The 12514-nt window shown below is 62.4% G+C and overlaps 2 protein-coding genes across 3 annotated transcripts; both read right to left on the reverse strand.

The window, feature by feature from the left end:
- Nucleotides 1-259: 259 nt before the first annotated feature.
- PIWIL2 (piwi like RNA-mediated gene silencing 2) lies at nucleotides 260-7171 on the reverse strand. Its single transcript, XM_050325943.1, is given in 19 exon segments — nucleotides 260-1248; nucleotides 1753-1860; nucleotides 2089-2342; nucleotides 3019-3124; nucleotides 3381-3469; nucleotides 3676-3795; nucleotides 3882-3983; nucleotides 4134-4322; nucleotides 4788-4901; nucleotides 4983-5123; nucleotides 5243-5329; nucleotides 5428-5512; nucleotides 5708-5896; nucleotides 6010-6123; nucleotides 6333-6413; nucleotides 6523-6644; nucleotides 6734-6786; nucleotides 6789-6850; nucleotides 7076-7171. Coding segments are annotated over 19 exon segments (2241 nt in total). The 5' UTR covers nucleotides 7144-7171; the 3' UTR covers nucleotides 260-1091.
- A 1594-nt stretch (nucleotides 7172-8765) lies between these two features.
- POLR3D (RNA polymerase III subunit D) lies at nucleotides 8766-11778 on the reverse strand. Of its 2 annotated transcripts, none has more exons than XM_050325826.1 (9): nucleotides 11736-11778; nucleotides 10990-11155; nucleotides 10796-10839; nucleotides 10477-10622; nucleotides 10270-10394; nucleotides 10020-10191; nucleotides 9677-9924; nucleotides 9412-9564; nucleotides 8766-9215 (listed from the first exon to the last, which is right to left on the reverse strand). In XM_050325826.1, the coding sequence occupies exons 1-9, from the start codon at nucleotides 11774-11776 to the stop codon at nucleotides 9093-9095; spliced, it is 1218 nt and encodes a 405-aa protein (XP_050181783.1). In that variant the 5' UTR covers nucleotides 11777-11778; the 3' UTR covers nucleotides 8766-9092. The 2 variants fall into 2 exon arrangements, with proteins under 2 accessions (XP_050181783.1, XP_050181782.1); XM_050325825.1 differs by having other exon boundaries at nucleotides 10270-10397; nucleotides 11736-11776.
- Between the last annotated feature and the right edge of the window lie 736 nt (nucleotides 11779-12514).

Here is a 12514-nt window from a genome sequence, read left to right on the forward strand (position 1 = left end):
CCCCACTTTGTCCCAGCACCCCCAGCCCTCCCCCGAGCCAAGTTTTGCTCCCAAATCCCAACCCAGGCCGCACCAGGGCTGCCAAAGTCCGCCAGGACCGGCAAATAAACAGGGATAAAGGGATCAATGATTAACCAGGGTGACAGCACTGCTGTGACCCCCCCCCCTTCTGTGTCCCCTCTCCATCCTGGGATCCCCTGGGAATGAGGGGGAATGACCCACCCCTGTCACCCACCCACCCACTCCAAGAAGGAGCAGCTGCCAGCAACAGTTTTATTGCAAAGAATCAAAAACCGGTTACAGCAAAGACAAAAATATTAAGGAATTCCAACTTTTATGGCATTTAAAAGGCAGGGGAGAGGCTGGGAGGAGGGTCCTGCTGGACCCCCATCCCTGCAGGGGATGCAGAAGGTGGGCTTTGAGGCAAAATCCATGTATTTTGGGGTGTTTTAGGGTGTTTTTTTTGTAGTCTCGCAGCCCTTCCACAGCCCCAGCCTCAAAGGTCCCAAACATCTGACTAAGGCAAAAAAAAACCCACCTGAAAAAGGTGGGAACTCGAAAACTTTCCTCTTGGAATAATGACCCGAATCCACAGTGGATTCTCCTTGAGAAACCAGTGACTCCTCAAGGACAGGAGAACCAGCCAAACCAGGGCTGGTTTGTTCAACAGCACCTTGGAAGGAAAAAAAAAGCACAAAACCACCCAGGAAAACTCGAAATCTCCGTGGGAACTCAAAAACCAGGGGGAGAAAACAAAAATCCCCCAAACCTTTGGGATTTACATCAGCACCTGCACAGGGATGAGCCGTGGGAGCAGCAGCACCTTTGGGGGCTCGTTAACTCAACCCCCTTTAACTGGGAGGACTGGAAAACTTGGTGGGGGGATATTCCTTTGGGTTCATCCCCGTGGAGATAAACCCAGCCCAGGGACGCTTCCCATCCCCCTTTAAACCAGCACTACAACCCTTTAAACCAATAAATAACGGGAATAAATTAGCAACAGAACAGGGGGATCGGGGAGGATTCCCCCAGGAGGGCGGCTGGGGAGCGGAATTCCGGGTGCAATCCCGGTTTTCCTGCGCCCAGCGGCCCTAGAGGAAGAAGAGCTGCTCGCTGAGGTGGGCGCTGGGCTCGTGGTGCAGCACCTGGCCCACCAGGAATGCCAGCTTGTGGGCGTATTTGCAGGGAGCTGGCACACGGATGGTGCCCGGCCAGTTCCAGTACAGGTGGCACAGCTTGAAGGTCAACCTGGGGACAGGGAAGGGGGGGAAAAGAGGGGGATTTGGTGATTCCCAGGGGCATGGATTCACTCCCAGAGGCTAAACCCGCTCCCACACAGGGGGTTTTCTTCCTGCTGGAAGGAGGCAAAGGTTGGGCCACCCCGGGGTGACACAGTGTGCCCTCTGTCACCTCTCTGCCATCGGGTATGATGGGAGGGGATCCGCCTCCTCTCCCTCATCCACCTCCTCCCAGTTCACCCAGTTCATCCAGCAGGTTCAGCCCAGTTGCCTGCACAGCCCCCTGCTGCACCCCCTGCCCGCTCCAGGGGGCTGATTGACCCAAAAAACCCCCACGAGTTTGGGGGGTCCTCACACTGAAACCAAACTGATCTTCCCTCTGCAGGATTTTGAGGGCCTGTAGGATATGGGGGGTCCAAACCCCCTCCCTTACCTCTGCAGATTTGGGGGGGAGCTCTGGGACCCCTGCCCTTCCCTCTGGAGGATTTTTGGGGGGTCTGGGCCCCCCCCTTACCTCTGGATGTGCTCGTGGCTCAGGTTGGCCGTGTTCCACATGCAGATGTAGCGCGTGGGAATGCTGCAGCCCTGCCGGGAGCTGTGGGACAGCAGGAAGAAATCCTCCCTGGTTTTGGAGGGGAGGAAAGGGCTTTTTACACCCCTATTTCTTTTTTTTTTTTTTTTTTTTGCTGAACCCCAGACCTGTGGGGTTTTTTTTGCACCCTGGGGTGATTTTTACCACCATTTTTTTCACATCCTGGATTTTTTCACACCCCGGGGTGGTTTTCTCTCCCCTCCCAGGGTGTTTTTCCCCCTCTTATTCACCTCCCCCAGCCCCAGAGGTGCCGCTCACCAGCCCGAGGTGGTGATGGTGTGGTCGAGGACGGTGCCGGGCGGGGGGGACGTGAACTCCTCTCCTGTCAGGCTGTAGAAGTTGGTGCTGATTTGCTTCTGCACCACCACGACCACCAGGCTGGGCTGGTAGTTCTCGAAGGTGTTGAAGCTCTTCTGCATCTGGGGCACCTCATATTTGAGCACCGTGTCGAGCTGGGAGTCGGACACCCCGTCCCGATACACCACGATCTTCATGGGCAGCGAGTGGTTCAACTGGGGGTGGGGGGAAACACACAAAAACGGGGAGAGTTTGCTGATTTATCACCCCCAATATACACAGGATTGGTGGGAAAACGTCCCCTGGCCAGGAGATGTTTGCTGATTGTCCAGGGATGGAGATCAGGACCCAACCCACCACCCGCGGAGCCCCTGACGATGCTCGGCATCCCCAAAATGCAGCTCAGAGTGGGTTTTGGGGAGGGCTGGCGGGGCACAGAGATGTGTTTGTGCTGATCACAGAATTCCAGAATGGTCTGGGTGGGAAGGGACCTTAAAATCACCCAGTTCCACGGGCAGGGTCACCTCCCACCATCCCAGGTTGCTCCAATCCAGTCTGGGACACTTCCAGGGATGGGGCAGCCACAGCTTCTCCGGGCAAACCCCAAGTGCTGGGATTTCTCCTGGCCCTCGTCCCAGGCTGTTTTTCTCACGCTGTGGGGACAAGGGCCAGGGCTGAGCCGTTCAGTGCTGACAGAGGTGGAACGTGGCACTTCCCTGTGTGCAAACTCATCCCCGAGGCCGGCTCGCACGTTCCCGAGATAAGGATGAGCCATCCCAGCCCCACATCCAGTCCAAAGGCTGCTGGGGAGCTTTGCCAGCTCCAGACGGGCAGTTTTGGGGTGTTTTCCCCTCGTTCTGAGGGGAATATCAAACTATTTGTTGGCCTCACCTCGTAGAAGCGCTTGAGGGCCTGGGAGAGGCAGAGCCGGAGGCTGTCAGCGATCTCCTGCTGGGGCATCTGGAAAACCACCTTGGAATACCACTTGGTGAGGATGCTGGGGATGGAACGGGAATGAGCACCAGGAAAAACCCCCCCACCCATCATCAGGCGAAGTCCACCGAGGCGTTACACAACCCTGGCTCAGCATTCCCAGCCCTCTTTCCCAGCCGTGGAAGACCTTGCAGGTCGGGAAAAGCATCGTCCTCCCACCCCCCTTCCCACCCAAGGAAGGGGATTTTGGGGTGGAATCCTGGGGGATTCCCAGGGCAGAGCAGGAGGAACACATTCCCTGCTCCTGGGGCTCCACATACTGGTTCATGCTGGCCACGAAGCCGATGACAGAGCGCATGCCTTGGCTGCGGCTGTGGTGGACATCCATGCCAACAACCATCAGCTGTTTCTGGGGAAAAAAAGGGGGGGAAAAACCAGCCAGGTGGGATTTGGGGATAACCCAAGACACCTCCAGGCTTGGACCCCTCCCATGCTCCAAAGAGAGTCCAACCCCCAATTCTGCAGCCGGCAAGGGAAGCCCACGACCACAATAATTTACCCCCTCAGAGCTTCCAAGCTCATCCCAGGCCTTTTCCAGGGGTTTTCCTGCCTTACCAGCGGGATGTCGACCCCCCAGAGCTGCCCGCCCAGCTTGCAGTTGATCTGCAGCAGAACTTTCTGCACCACGCTCCTGATCTTGGCCGGATGGCCCATGAGGGACTGCGCGTTGATGACCTACGGGGCGGAAAAACACAGGGAAAAGCGAGGCTGGAGGCACTCAGAGCTTCCCGGGAATGGCAGTCCCACCCTGCTGGGCCCACCTGGGAGGGCACAGGGTCCTGGACACAGCACAGCTTCTTGATGGCTCTGTACACGTCGTCCCGGTTGCGGGGGGTGATGCACACGAGCAGCTGCACCTTCTCCTGCCCGGAATCATGGAATTGTTGGGGTTGGAAAAGCCCTCCGAGACCACTGAGGCCGCCACCATTGTTCCCACGTGGTTTTTGGACACCTCCAGGGGTGATGTTCCCACCTGTCTGGTGATCCCCTGGGAACGTCCCCCCCTTCCTCACCTGGCTTCCCAAACCGCTCCGGATGCCCTTGACGTAGGACTCGATGCGCTCATCCCGCAGCTCCTGCACCGTGGGCTGTCCCACCTGCATTCCCACGGCTCCACAGGCGCTCCTCATGGCTACCAGCAGGTCCTTGGCCAGCTGCTGCAGCCGCCTGGGATACACCAGGAGCCAGGAATTCATAGAGATCTGGGAAGGGAAGCGAGGACGGGACGTGTTTTGGGGGCAGCCCCCGAGCCCTGTGGCACAATCCCATTTGGGAGAGGGGAAGTGGCCCGAGAGGGACATGGAGCACAGAGGGGAATTTGGGAAAGTGGCCCAAGAGGAACCTGAAGCACACAGGGGAATTCAGGAAACTGGAACCTGGGTGACAGGGGGAATTTGGGAGAGGGAAAGCAGCCCAGGGGAACCTCAGGAGCACACATCATGGAATTCCTGCATCTGAAAGCCTTCCTCCAGCCTGGGAGGAGGCGGGAAAGCAGGCACCACCCACCACATACCTCCAACTCAGTTTGGAAAAGCAGGCAGAAGCTCAAATCCAACATAAACAAGGGAAGGGTTTGAGCTGGAGGCAGCTCAGCCTGAAATGCCAGCGCTCAGGAAAACCCATCCCAGCTCCCGGACAAGGGCAGGCTGTTCCCGTGGTGGGCTCACCGCCGAGATAGACATCTCCTTCGTCACCTCCCTGTGCCAGCTCAGGTCCTCCTCGGGGAAGAAGGAGCGGTGCCGGAGGTTGATCCGCTCCAAGGGCAGGATGTGACCCTGGGTCTGGACAGAGCAGGAATCCAGAGCTGCCCCCATCCCCAGTGGGGAAGGCAGGGGAGCCTGGCACTCCCCTGGGAGTCTTACCCTGCAGATATCCGTGTCCAGGTGCAGCCCCCAGCATTCCAGCTCCCGGGAGGCCTCCGGGCTGTCCCGGATCTGCTGCAGGAGGCTGGTGAGGCGCGTGTAGTGCTTCCTGGGGCTCTGCATCATCTCCCACATCACCTCCTGCAGGGCCAGCCCCCAGCTGCAATGGGGGGGGCTTGGAGCAACCCCCCAGCAGCTCCCCAAACCGGGCACTGCCAGCTGGGCAAAAGCAGGGAGGGTGGGATGGGACAGGCTCTGACCTTCACCGTCCGGCTGTTCTTCTGCAGGTCAGAGAGCCCTGTCAGGAAGCTGAGCTCTGGCACCAGCACCACCATGTCCAGCTGACGCTGCAGAGGGGACAGGCACCGTCAGCATTCCAGGGGCTGGGAGTCCCTGCCCTTCCCAGGAGCCCAGGACAGAGTGTGGATCCCCATGCCCAGCTCACCTTCCCCTCTGCTGTCTGTTTTTCCTTGGGCCTGTGGACAAGCAGCGGCTGGTCCAGATCCCTGATGGTGATCCCATAAGCTTTGCTGGAAAAAAAAAACAAAAACCAGCATAATCATGGAATCCTGGAATGGTTTGGGTTGGAAGGGACCTTAAAAACCACCCATTTCCAACCCCCTACCATGGGCAGGGACACGGCATCGGGCGAGACCTTCCTGCTCCTGCAAGCCCTGTGCCGGGCATCGAGGCCTTCCCAATCCCAGGGGACGATCCCTCCTTACCTGTAGTACTCCACGAAGGTGATTTGCTCCCCACTGGCCAGGGTGAAAGTGTCCCTGGGGGTCCTGTCCCAGTCGATGTCGTCGACGCGGTAGGTGCGGTTGTTGTAGCGGGTGATGACCACGCTGCCCACCAGCTCCTTGGTGCACTCGTCCTGGAACATCTTCTGGCTCTGGGAGTGGATTTTCTGCCTGGGGAAGGAGGAGCACACGGCCCCTGGAATGCTGCCTGCCCGTGCCATCCCAAAAATAAGACACCCTCCCCGTCCCTGAAGCCTCCCGGGATTCTTTCCCGGTGCTCTTACATCACACTCAGGACAGACTCGTTGCGGATGATTTTGTGGATGGAATCCACCATGAGGAAGAGCCCGCCGTCCTTCTTCCGGATGCTGACGGCATATCCCGGCCAAATTTGGAGGCTGTGTCCACAGGGAAAGATGCCCAACAGCGCCTGGGTTAACCCGGAGCCACCCCAGGTGCCAAGGAACACCCAAAACACACAGGGATTTGTTTCCCGGCTCCCAGCTTCGGAAAACAGCCACTCCCAGGTCAGGCCAGCCAGAGCTGACCTGGGAAAACTTCCCAATTTCCAGGCTGCCGGGGAAACAGGGATGTCCCTGGCACCCACCCGTGTTTATGCAAGGTGGTGGCGTGGGCAGGCTCAAAGAAATGTCTCCCAACCAGGCTCATGTCTAAGATTTTCATCACCCTAAGGGAGGAAAAGCAGGGAAAGTAGGACTGGATCAGGCCTGGCAGGCAGGAGGAGGAGGAGGAGGACAAGGAGGAGGAGGAGGGGGAGGATCTCCTTGGTCTCTCACCGCCGGAAAACCACGTTGTAAAAGGGGATGCAGAGATCCGAGCTGGCCTCCAGGACCTTGGTCATCTGGATGGTGATGGAAACCTCCTCCCCGTCGCCCTTCCTCTGAGCCTTCACACTGACCTGTGGGGCAAGAGGGGAGGGAGTTCTCCCACCCAAAACAAGGGTTGGAGGCCTGGGGGGCAGGGGGGTTAAGACAAGAACCCCCTTACCTTGGAAATCTGGATGGGCAGGAAGAGGATGGAGCCATCGAAGGCCAGCACGTCCCCGTGACGGTGTGCTGCTCCTTCAGCATGGCAAAGCGTGCGCTCCTGCACTCCACCTCGGGGCTGGGGACACACAGGGCCTTCTCTCCCTCCCCTGTCCCCACCCCACACCCTGCTCAGCCCCCCTCAGAACCTCCACCAAGAGGGGAAAACCCGGAGATCTTTGCTTTGCTGTGCCGGCCGCCCCATCTCGCGGCACTCGGGTCACGGAGGGCTCTGCCTGGGGACACCCCCTTGTCGAGGGGCTGTGGGGGGCTGTGGGGGACCCCCACTGACACCCCCCAATACCTGAAGGTCACGTGGTACTGGTAGACAGCTTCGTTCTGGCAGTGGATCTTCACCAAGTTCAGCCCCATGGGGACAGCGGTTCCCTTCGCCGCCGGGGGGCCCTGGGAGGGATGTGGGGTCAGCGGCAGCCCAGTAGCACCTGTACCCCCCCAAAACGCGGGGCTGGGGCCACCACTCACGGCTGGGGGCTCCTAGGAGGGCGCAGGGGGCTGAGCAGGCTCGGGGTGGGCACGGCAGCGGCTCCTCCGGGGCGGGTGGGCAGCGCGTCCCCTCGGCCTTGCCACAGGATCCTGTGACAGGAGTAAGCCCTGACACTCTGGGGACACACTGGGGACACGCTGGGGGTGTCCAGGTGTCCCCCGAGATCCCCCCCTACTCCTGCCCTGCACCAGCCTGAGCCGGGGTGGGGGGTGGCTCAAAAGACACCGGTTTTGGGGACAAAACACAGAGGTGGCCCTGGCAATGTGGACCCGAGGGAGTGGGGCGGGAAGGGGGTGACCACACCAGGGGTGTCACTGCTAGAGGGTCCCCCTGCCCCTGTCACCAGCGTGGGTGATGGAGCCGCTGGAAGGGCTCAGGGAAAGGGTAGGAGGGGAAGACAGAAGAGGACAGAGGGGATCGGGAAGATGGAGGGGAACGAAGGGATGGAGGTAAGCGGAGTCCAGGACAAGGTGGGCGTTGAGGTTCTAGGGGGTTGGGGTGCCGGGGCGGGGACTCACTGCCCACGCGTGGGGAGCGCCACCAGCGCTGCCCCCTTCTCCTTGTCCTCCTCCTCCTCCTGCGCAGGGCCGGGCTGCGCCAGAGCCTTCCCATCGCCAGCGCCGCCGCGACCTGCGGGACGAGCGGCCACGGTGGGCTTGGAGGGGCAGCCCCTAAACCTCCCCCGCTCCGCACCTCCCTCACGCCCCTGCTCCCTACCCAGGGGCCGCTCGCGTGGCCGCTCGCCCAAGCCCAGCCCGCGGAACAGCGCGGTCAGCGGCGACGGCGCGGCGGGCGCGGAGGGGCGCTGGGCGAGGGCCGCGACGCCGCGGAGCCCCCGCGCCCGGCCGGGGAAGGCGGCGGGGGCCGGGCAGGGCCCGGGGGTCGGGCAGGGCCCGGGGCCGCGGGACGGGGGCGGGGGGCCATGGCCGCGTCCGCTCCTGCGGCCGCCCTGTCCGGGCGCGCCCCGCACGCGCGCCGCGCCGCGCCACGCCCCTCCGGAGCGGACGCGACGCTGATTGGGCAGCGTTGAGGGCGGGGCAGAGCGAGGGGGCGGGGTCATGTGCGGGTGGGCGGGGCGGAAGGGGAGGGCGGGGCCAGAGAGGCGGAGGGGCGGGCAGGATGGGAAAATTTGGAATGGGGGTAAAATGGGATGGGGTGGGATGGGATAATATGGAATTGGGAAGGGTAAAATGGGATGGGGTGGGATAATATGGAATTGGGGGGGCAAAATGGGATGGGGTGGGATGGGATAATATGGAATTGGAGGGGTAAAATGGGATGGGATAATATGGATTTGGGGAGGTAAAATGGGATGGGACAGAGGAGATGGGATGGGATGTAAAATGGATGGGGCAGGATAAGAGGGAACTGGGGGAGTAAAATGGGATGGGGATGTGGGGGTTAGGATGGGACAGGGTGGGAGCAGGAGAGTCCCACCCCCCCTGCCAAGCAGACGTCCAGAACAAACCCGAGCAGCTCCACACAGGGGGAAAAGACATTTTATTCCATGTTTTATTCCATGTTTTATTCCATGTTCCTCCCCCCTGACGTGTGTCCCGCCCCCACCAGTGCATCCACAGCCACCAGGGAGCTGAGGTGGGGGGACACCCCACAGTCCCACACACCCAAAAATCCCCCTTTGGCACAGGGAGGGGGAAAGCAGCAGCTTTGGGGGGGACACCCCGGACCCCCCGCGGGGCTGGGAGGGGGTCAGAGCTGCACAAGACCCCTCCCCACACCCCAAAGGCACATCTAGGGGGGGCTGAGGGCGCGCAGGGACTGTCCCCACGGGCTGGGGAGGCTGGGAATCCCTCGGCTACCGGTGCCTGTGCTCCAGGAGAGCCTCGAAATCCGGGGAACACACCAGCTTGTGCCTCACGTGGCCCAGGACGATCATCTCGCCCGTCCGGTTGTCCCCGATGCCGACGGACACCAGCTCCTGTTCCAGAGGGGAGAGACACCCCTGAGCGGCCCAATCCCATGGGAATCCCCTGGGATAAGGGTGGAGGGGGTCTCTGCTGAAGGGGGAAGAGCCTGGAGGAGCCCCCAGAGGGGACCAGCAGGACCCAGCACTGTCACAGGGACAGGCAGCACAACGCCCCTCCAGGGGGGTTATCTTGGGGTGCCCCCCATACCTGCAGGAAGGAGCAGGGGGTGCCCATGGTCACGTCCAGGGTCACCTTGCCCAGCACCAGCTGCACCTTCCCCGACTTTCGGATGAGCAGCTTCCCCACCTGCCCCTCGGGGAGGTCGGCCAGGGTGCACGTGTTCTCCGCCTGCTTCGCCTCCTGCCACGGCCCCCACGGGAAAGGACAGCGTGGGACACGGGGGAACGGCACCACAGGATGGGGGGGGCCTGAAATCACCCCCTACCCCACCCCTCCCTCTCCGAGCCCCCACCTGGCTCTTCTCCTGCTTCACCACCACCACCTGCCCGTCCTCGTTGTGCAGCTCGGATTTGATGGGTTTGGAGTCGTGGGTGGGGGGCTGCCCGGGCAGGGTGTCGGGCAGCTGCAGGAACAGCAGCTCCTCCTCGGCCTGCAGGCTCAGCCTCTGCAGCAGCTCCGCCACCGGCACGTCCCGGGGGAACCCGGGCGGGCCCTTGGGCTGGGACAGCTTGGGCTCGTCCTCACATGGCTCCTCTTTCACTGCACAGTGGGTGGGTGGGTGGTGGGCACACAGGGGAACAAGAAGGGGCTCCCCCAGCCCGTCCCCACTGTGTGTCCCCCCAGCCCCAGCCCACCTTTCACCGCTGGCGGGTCCAGCTCCATCCTCTCCTCCCTGGATCCCGGCAGCCACGGCTGGGAGTCCTCCTGCTCCGCCCCCTCCTCCTTGAAGAGCCACCCCGAGTGGGCCAGCGGGAGCTGCACTGGCTTGTTCCTGATGTCGTTCCTGAGCCCCGGGTCATCGAGGAACTGCGGGGACAGCAGTGGGGACGCTCAGTGCCAGCCTGGGGGCACCAGGGCCACCCCCCCACCCGAGAGCCCACGCACGTCATCCTTCTGCAGCATCCGCAGGATCTGCTTCGTCTCCTCGTCCGTCTCCCTCTTCTCCTTCTTGATGTTGATGATGTGGGAAGGGCCGAAGTCGGGCACGTCCACGGTCTTGTCCCAGGAGCCTGCTGGGAGAGGGGAGCAGCCCTGGGTGACCCCCTGGCACGCCCTCAAACCCCCCAAAAGAGCGGGGGCAGCCCCCCTTACCCTTCTTCTTCATCATCTCAGCGGGTCCCTGCTCGAAGATGGAGTGGGACTGGATGACCTCGGGCCGGCCCCGGCCCCGGCCGTGCCCGTCGCGCTGCCGGTCCCGCTCCTTCTTCTCCTTCTTGACAGAAACATCCTCCCGGGGCCTGTGGAGCAGGCAGGGGGCAGGTCACCCCCACCCCTGCCACCACGCCCCTCCCAGGGCACGGTTTTTCCCACAGTCTCTCATCAGGGAGACGCTCCAGACCCCAAACCACCCTTGTGCCCCCCAAATCCAACCCCACTTCCCCCCAAAAAAAACGCTTCCCACGCTACTCACTCCTCCTTGATCTTCCTGCTGATTATGTTGGGGGTGAAGGTTTTCTGCAGGCGAGAGAGCAGAGGGAGGGACAAGTCACACAAAACAGGCCCCCCCTGCACCCCAACCCCCCCACTCTGAGGGTCCCCAAACCCCCAACCAGGGAAGGGCACAAAGTGACCCAGATTTGGGGAGGTTTGGGGGATGGGACTCACCTTTTTGACACCCCCCAGGGTGAGGTCCCGGGAGCGGATGGAGGGCAGGCGGCCCGGGGTGAGGGGGGGGGCAGCGGGACGTCTGCCCAGCACCCCCCGGGCCCCCGGGACCCCCGGGTGGAGGCTGCCGGGGGAGCCGGAGCTGCCAGAGCTCCCCTCGGCCATCCTGTGGGGAAGGGGCACGGTCAGACCACCCTCCTGCACCCCTTTCAAGAGGGTTTGGGGGTCCTGCACCCCTCAACGGGGCTCAATCATATCCCCGCATCCCAACAATGCACCCCCCACTCCCCCCAGGACCCCCTTCCCAAAAGGCTCAGCCCCCCCCATACACCCTCAGACAGGGCCCACTTGTAGCCCCCTCCCCAAGGGTCTCAGACTCCCAAAATCCACTCGCACCCCCTCCCCAGGGTCTCAGCCCCCAAAATCCACTGGCAGCCCCTCCCGGGGGTCTCAGCTCCACCTCCCGCACCCCCAGGACTCCCTTGCTTGCCTTCCCCAGCACTCTCAGACACCCGTGACCCCCTGCACCCCCTCCCCAAAGCTCTCAGCCCCCACCCGCTCCCCCAGGACCCCTTTTTCCCTCCCCTGTGGTCTCAGTCCCCCATTACCCGCTATTACCCCCTCGATACACCCCCAACCAGGACCCCTCGCCCCGCTCTCCTCAGGGGTCTCATCCCTCCTCTCCCACCCCCCAGGACCCCCTCGACCCCCAAAACCGCCCCCCCTCCGGCCACGCCGCCCCTCACCCTGCCCGGGCAGCCACGGGCTCGCCGCCCCCACCGCGCATGCGCGGGGCGCAAAGCTCCCTTCCCCGGGGCGACGCCGCTGTCGCCATGTTCGTTAAGGGCAGCGGGACTTGCCCGTGAGGCGCCATCTTTGTGGTTGGCACTGCCCGGCCCCTCGGGACGCCGGCGGCGCCATCTTTGTGGCGGGCAGCGCCCGCTTCTCGGCACCGGGCACGGGGGGATGTGGGGTTTTTTTTGGGTGGGGGGGGTCACTCAACTGGTCATTTAACACTCCCACGGCTTCCTGGGAGGACTCCCTCAGAGTCCTCTACAGCCCTCCAGCCGCCTGCCACCCCTTCGGGGTGGGAGGGTCACGCGTGGGCACCCCCCCCTCTGAGAAATTCGGAGGGACAGTGAGTTTTTTGGGGCGCCCGCCCCCACTCCGAAAGAGAACGTGTCTCCCAAAAAGCGTGCTTGCTAAGTGCAAAACACCAAGTGCCCCCCCACCTCCACTCAGGCTTTGCACCCCCTTTCCCACGGTGGGGTCCTGAGCGGGTTCCAACCTCCCCAAGCGCCTCATCCATCACATTTTTGGGGATGGATTGCGGAGCGGGGGTGCAGCACAACCGGGACACTCTGCCCCCCAGCCCCAAAAGCAGGAGGGTACAGGCAGAACCTGCCCACCACCCACCCCCAGTGTGCACCCACATCCCGCTCTGCCTCCATCACCTGACGCCGCACGCGTCCCTCCATCCCATTGGCAGAACCGGGAGGTTTTTCCTTCCTCCCCCTTTTTTCTC

Source organism: Myiozetetes cayanensis, unplaced genomic scaffold (assembly GCF_022539395.1).
Source record: "Myiozetetes cayanensis isolate MyiCay16 unplaced genomic scaffold, myiCay2020 scf30, whole genome shotgun sequence".
NCBI lineage: Eukaryota > Metazoa > Chordata > Aves > Passeriformes > Tyrannidae > Myiozetetes > Myiozetetes cayanensis.

Bases quoted from the DNA above. Each gene is read 5' to 3' on its own strand.
- POLR3D (XM_050325825.1), bottom strand. From the start codon at position 11,776: ATGCGCGGTGGGGGCGGCGAGCCCGTGGCTGCCCGGGCAGG. The intron at 10,623-10,795 runs GTGAGTAGCGTG...CCTGCTCCACAG, and splicing joins AGCAGGAAGATCAAGGAGGA to GCCCCGGGAGGATGTTTCTG. The intron at 9,925-10,019 runs GTGGGCTGGGGC...CCCACTGTGCAG, and splicing joins GGACCCGCCAGCGGTGAAAG to TGAAAGAGGAGCCATGTGAG.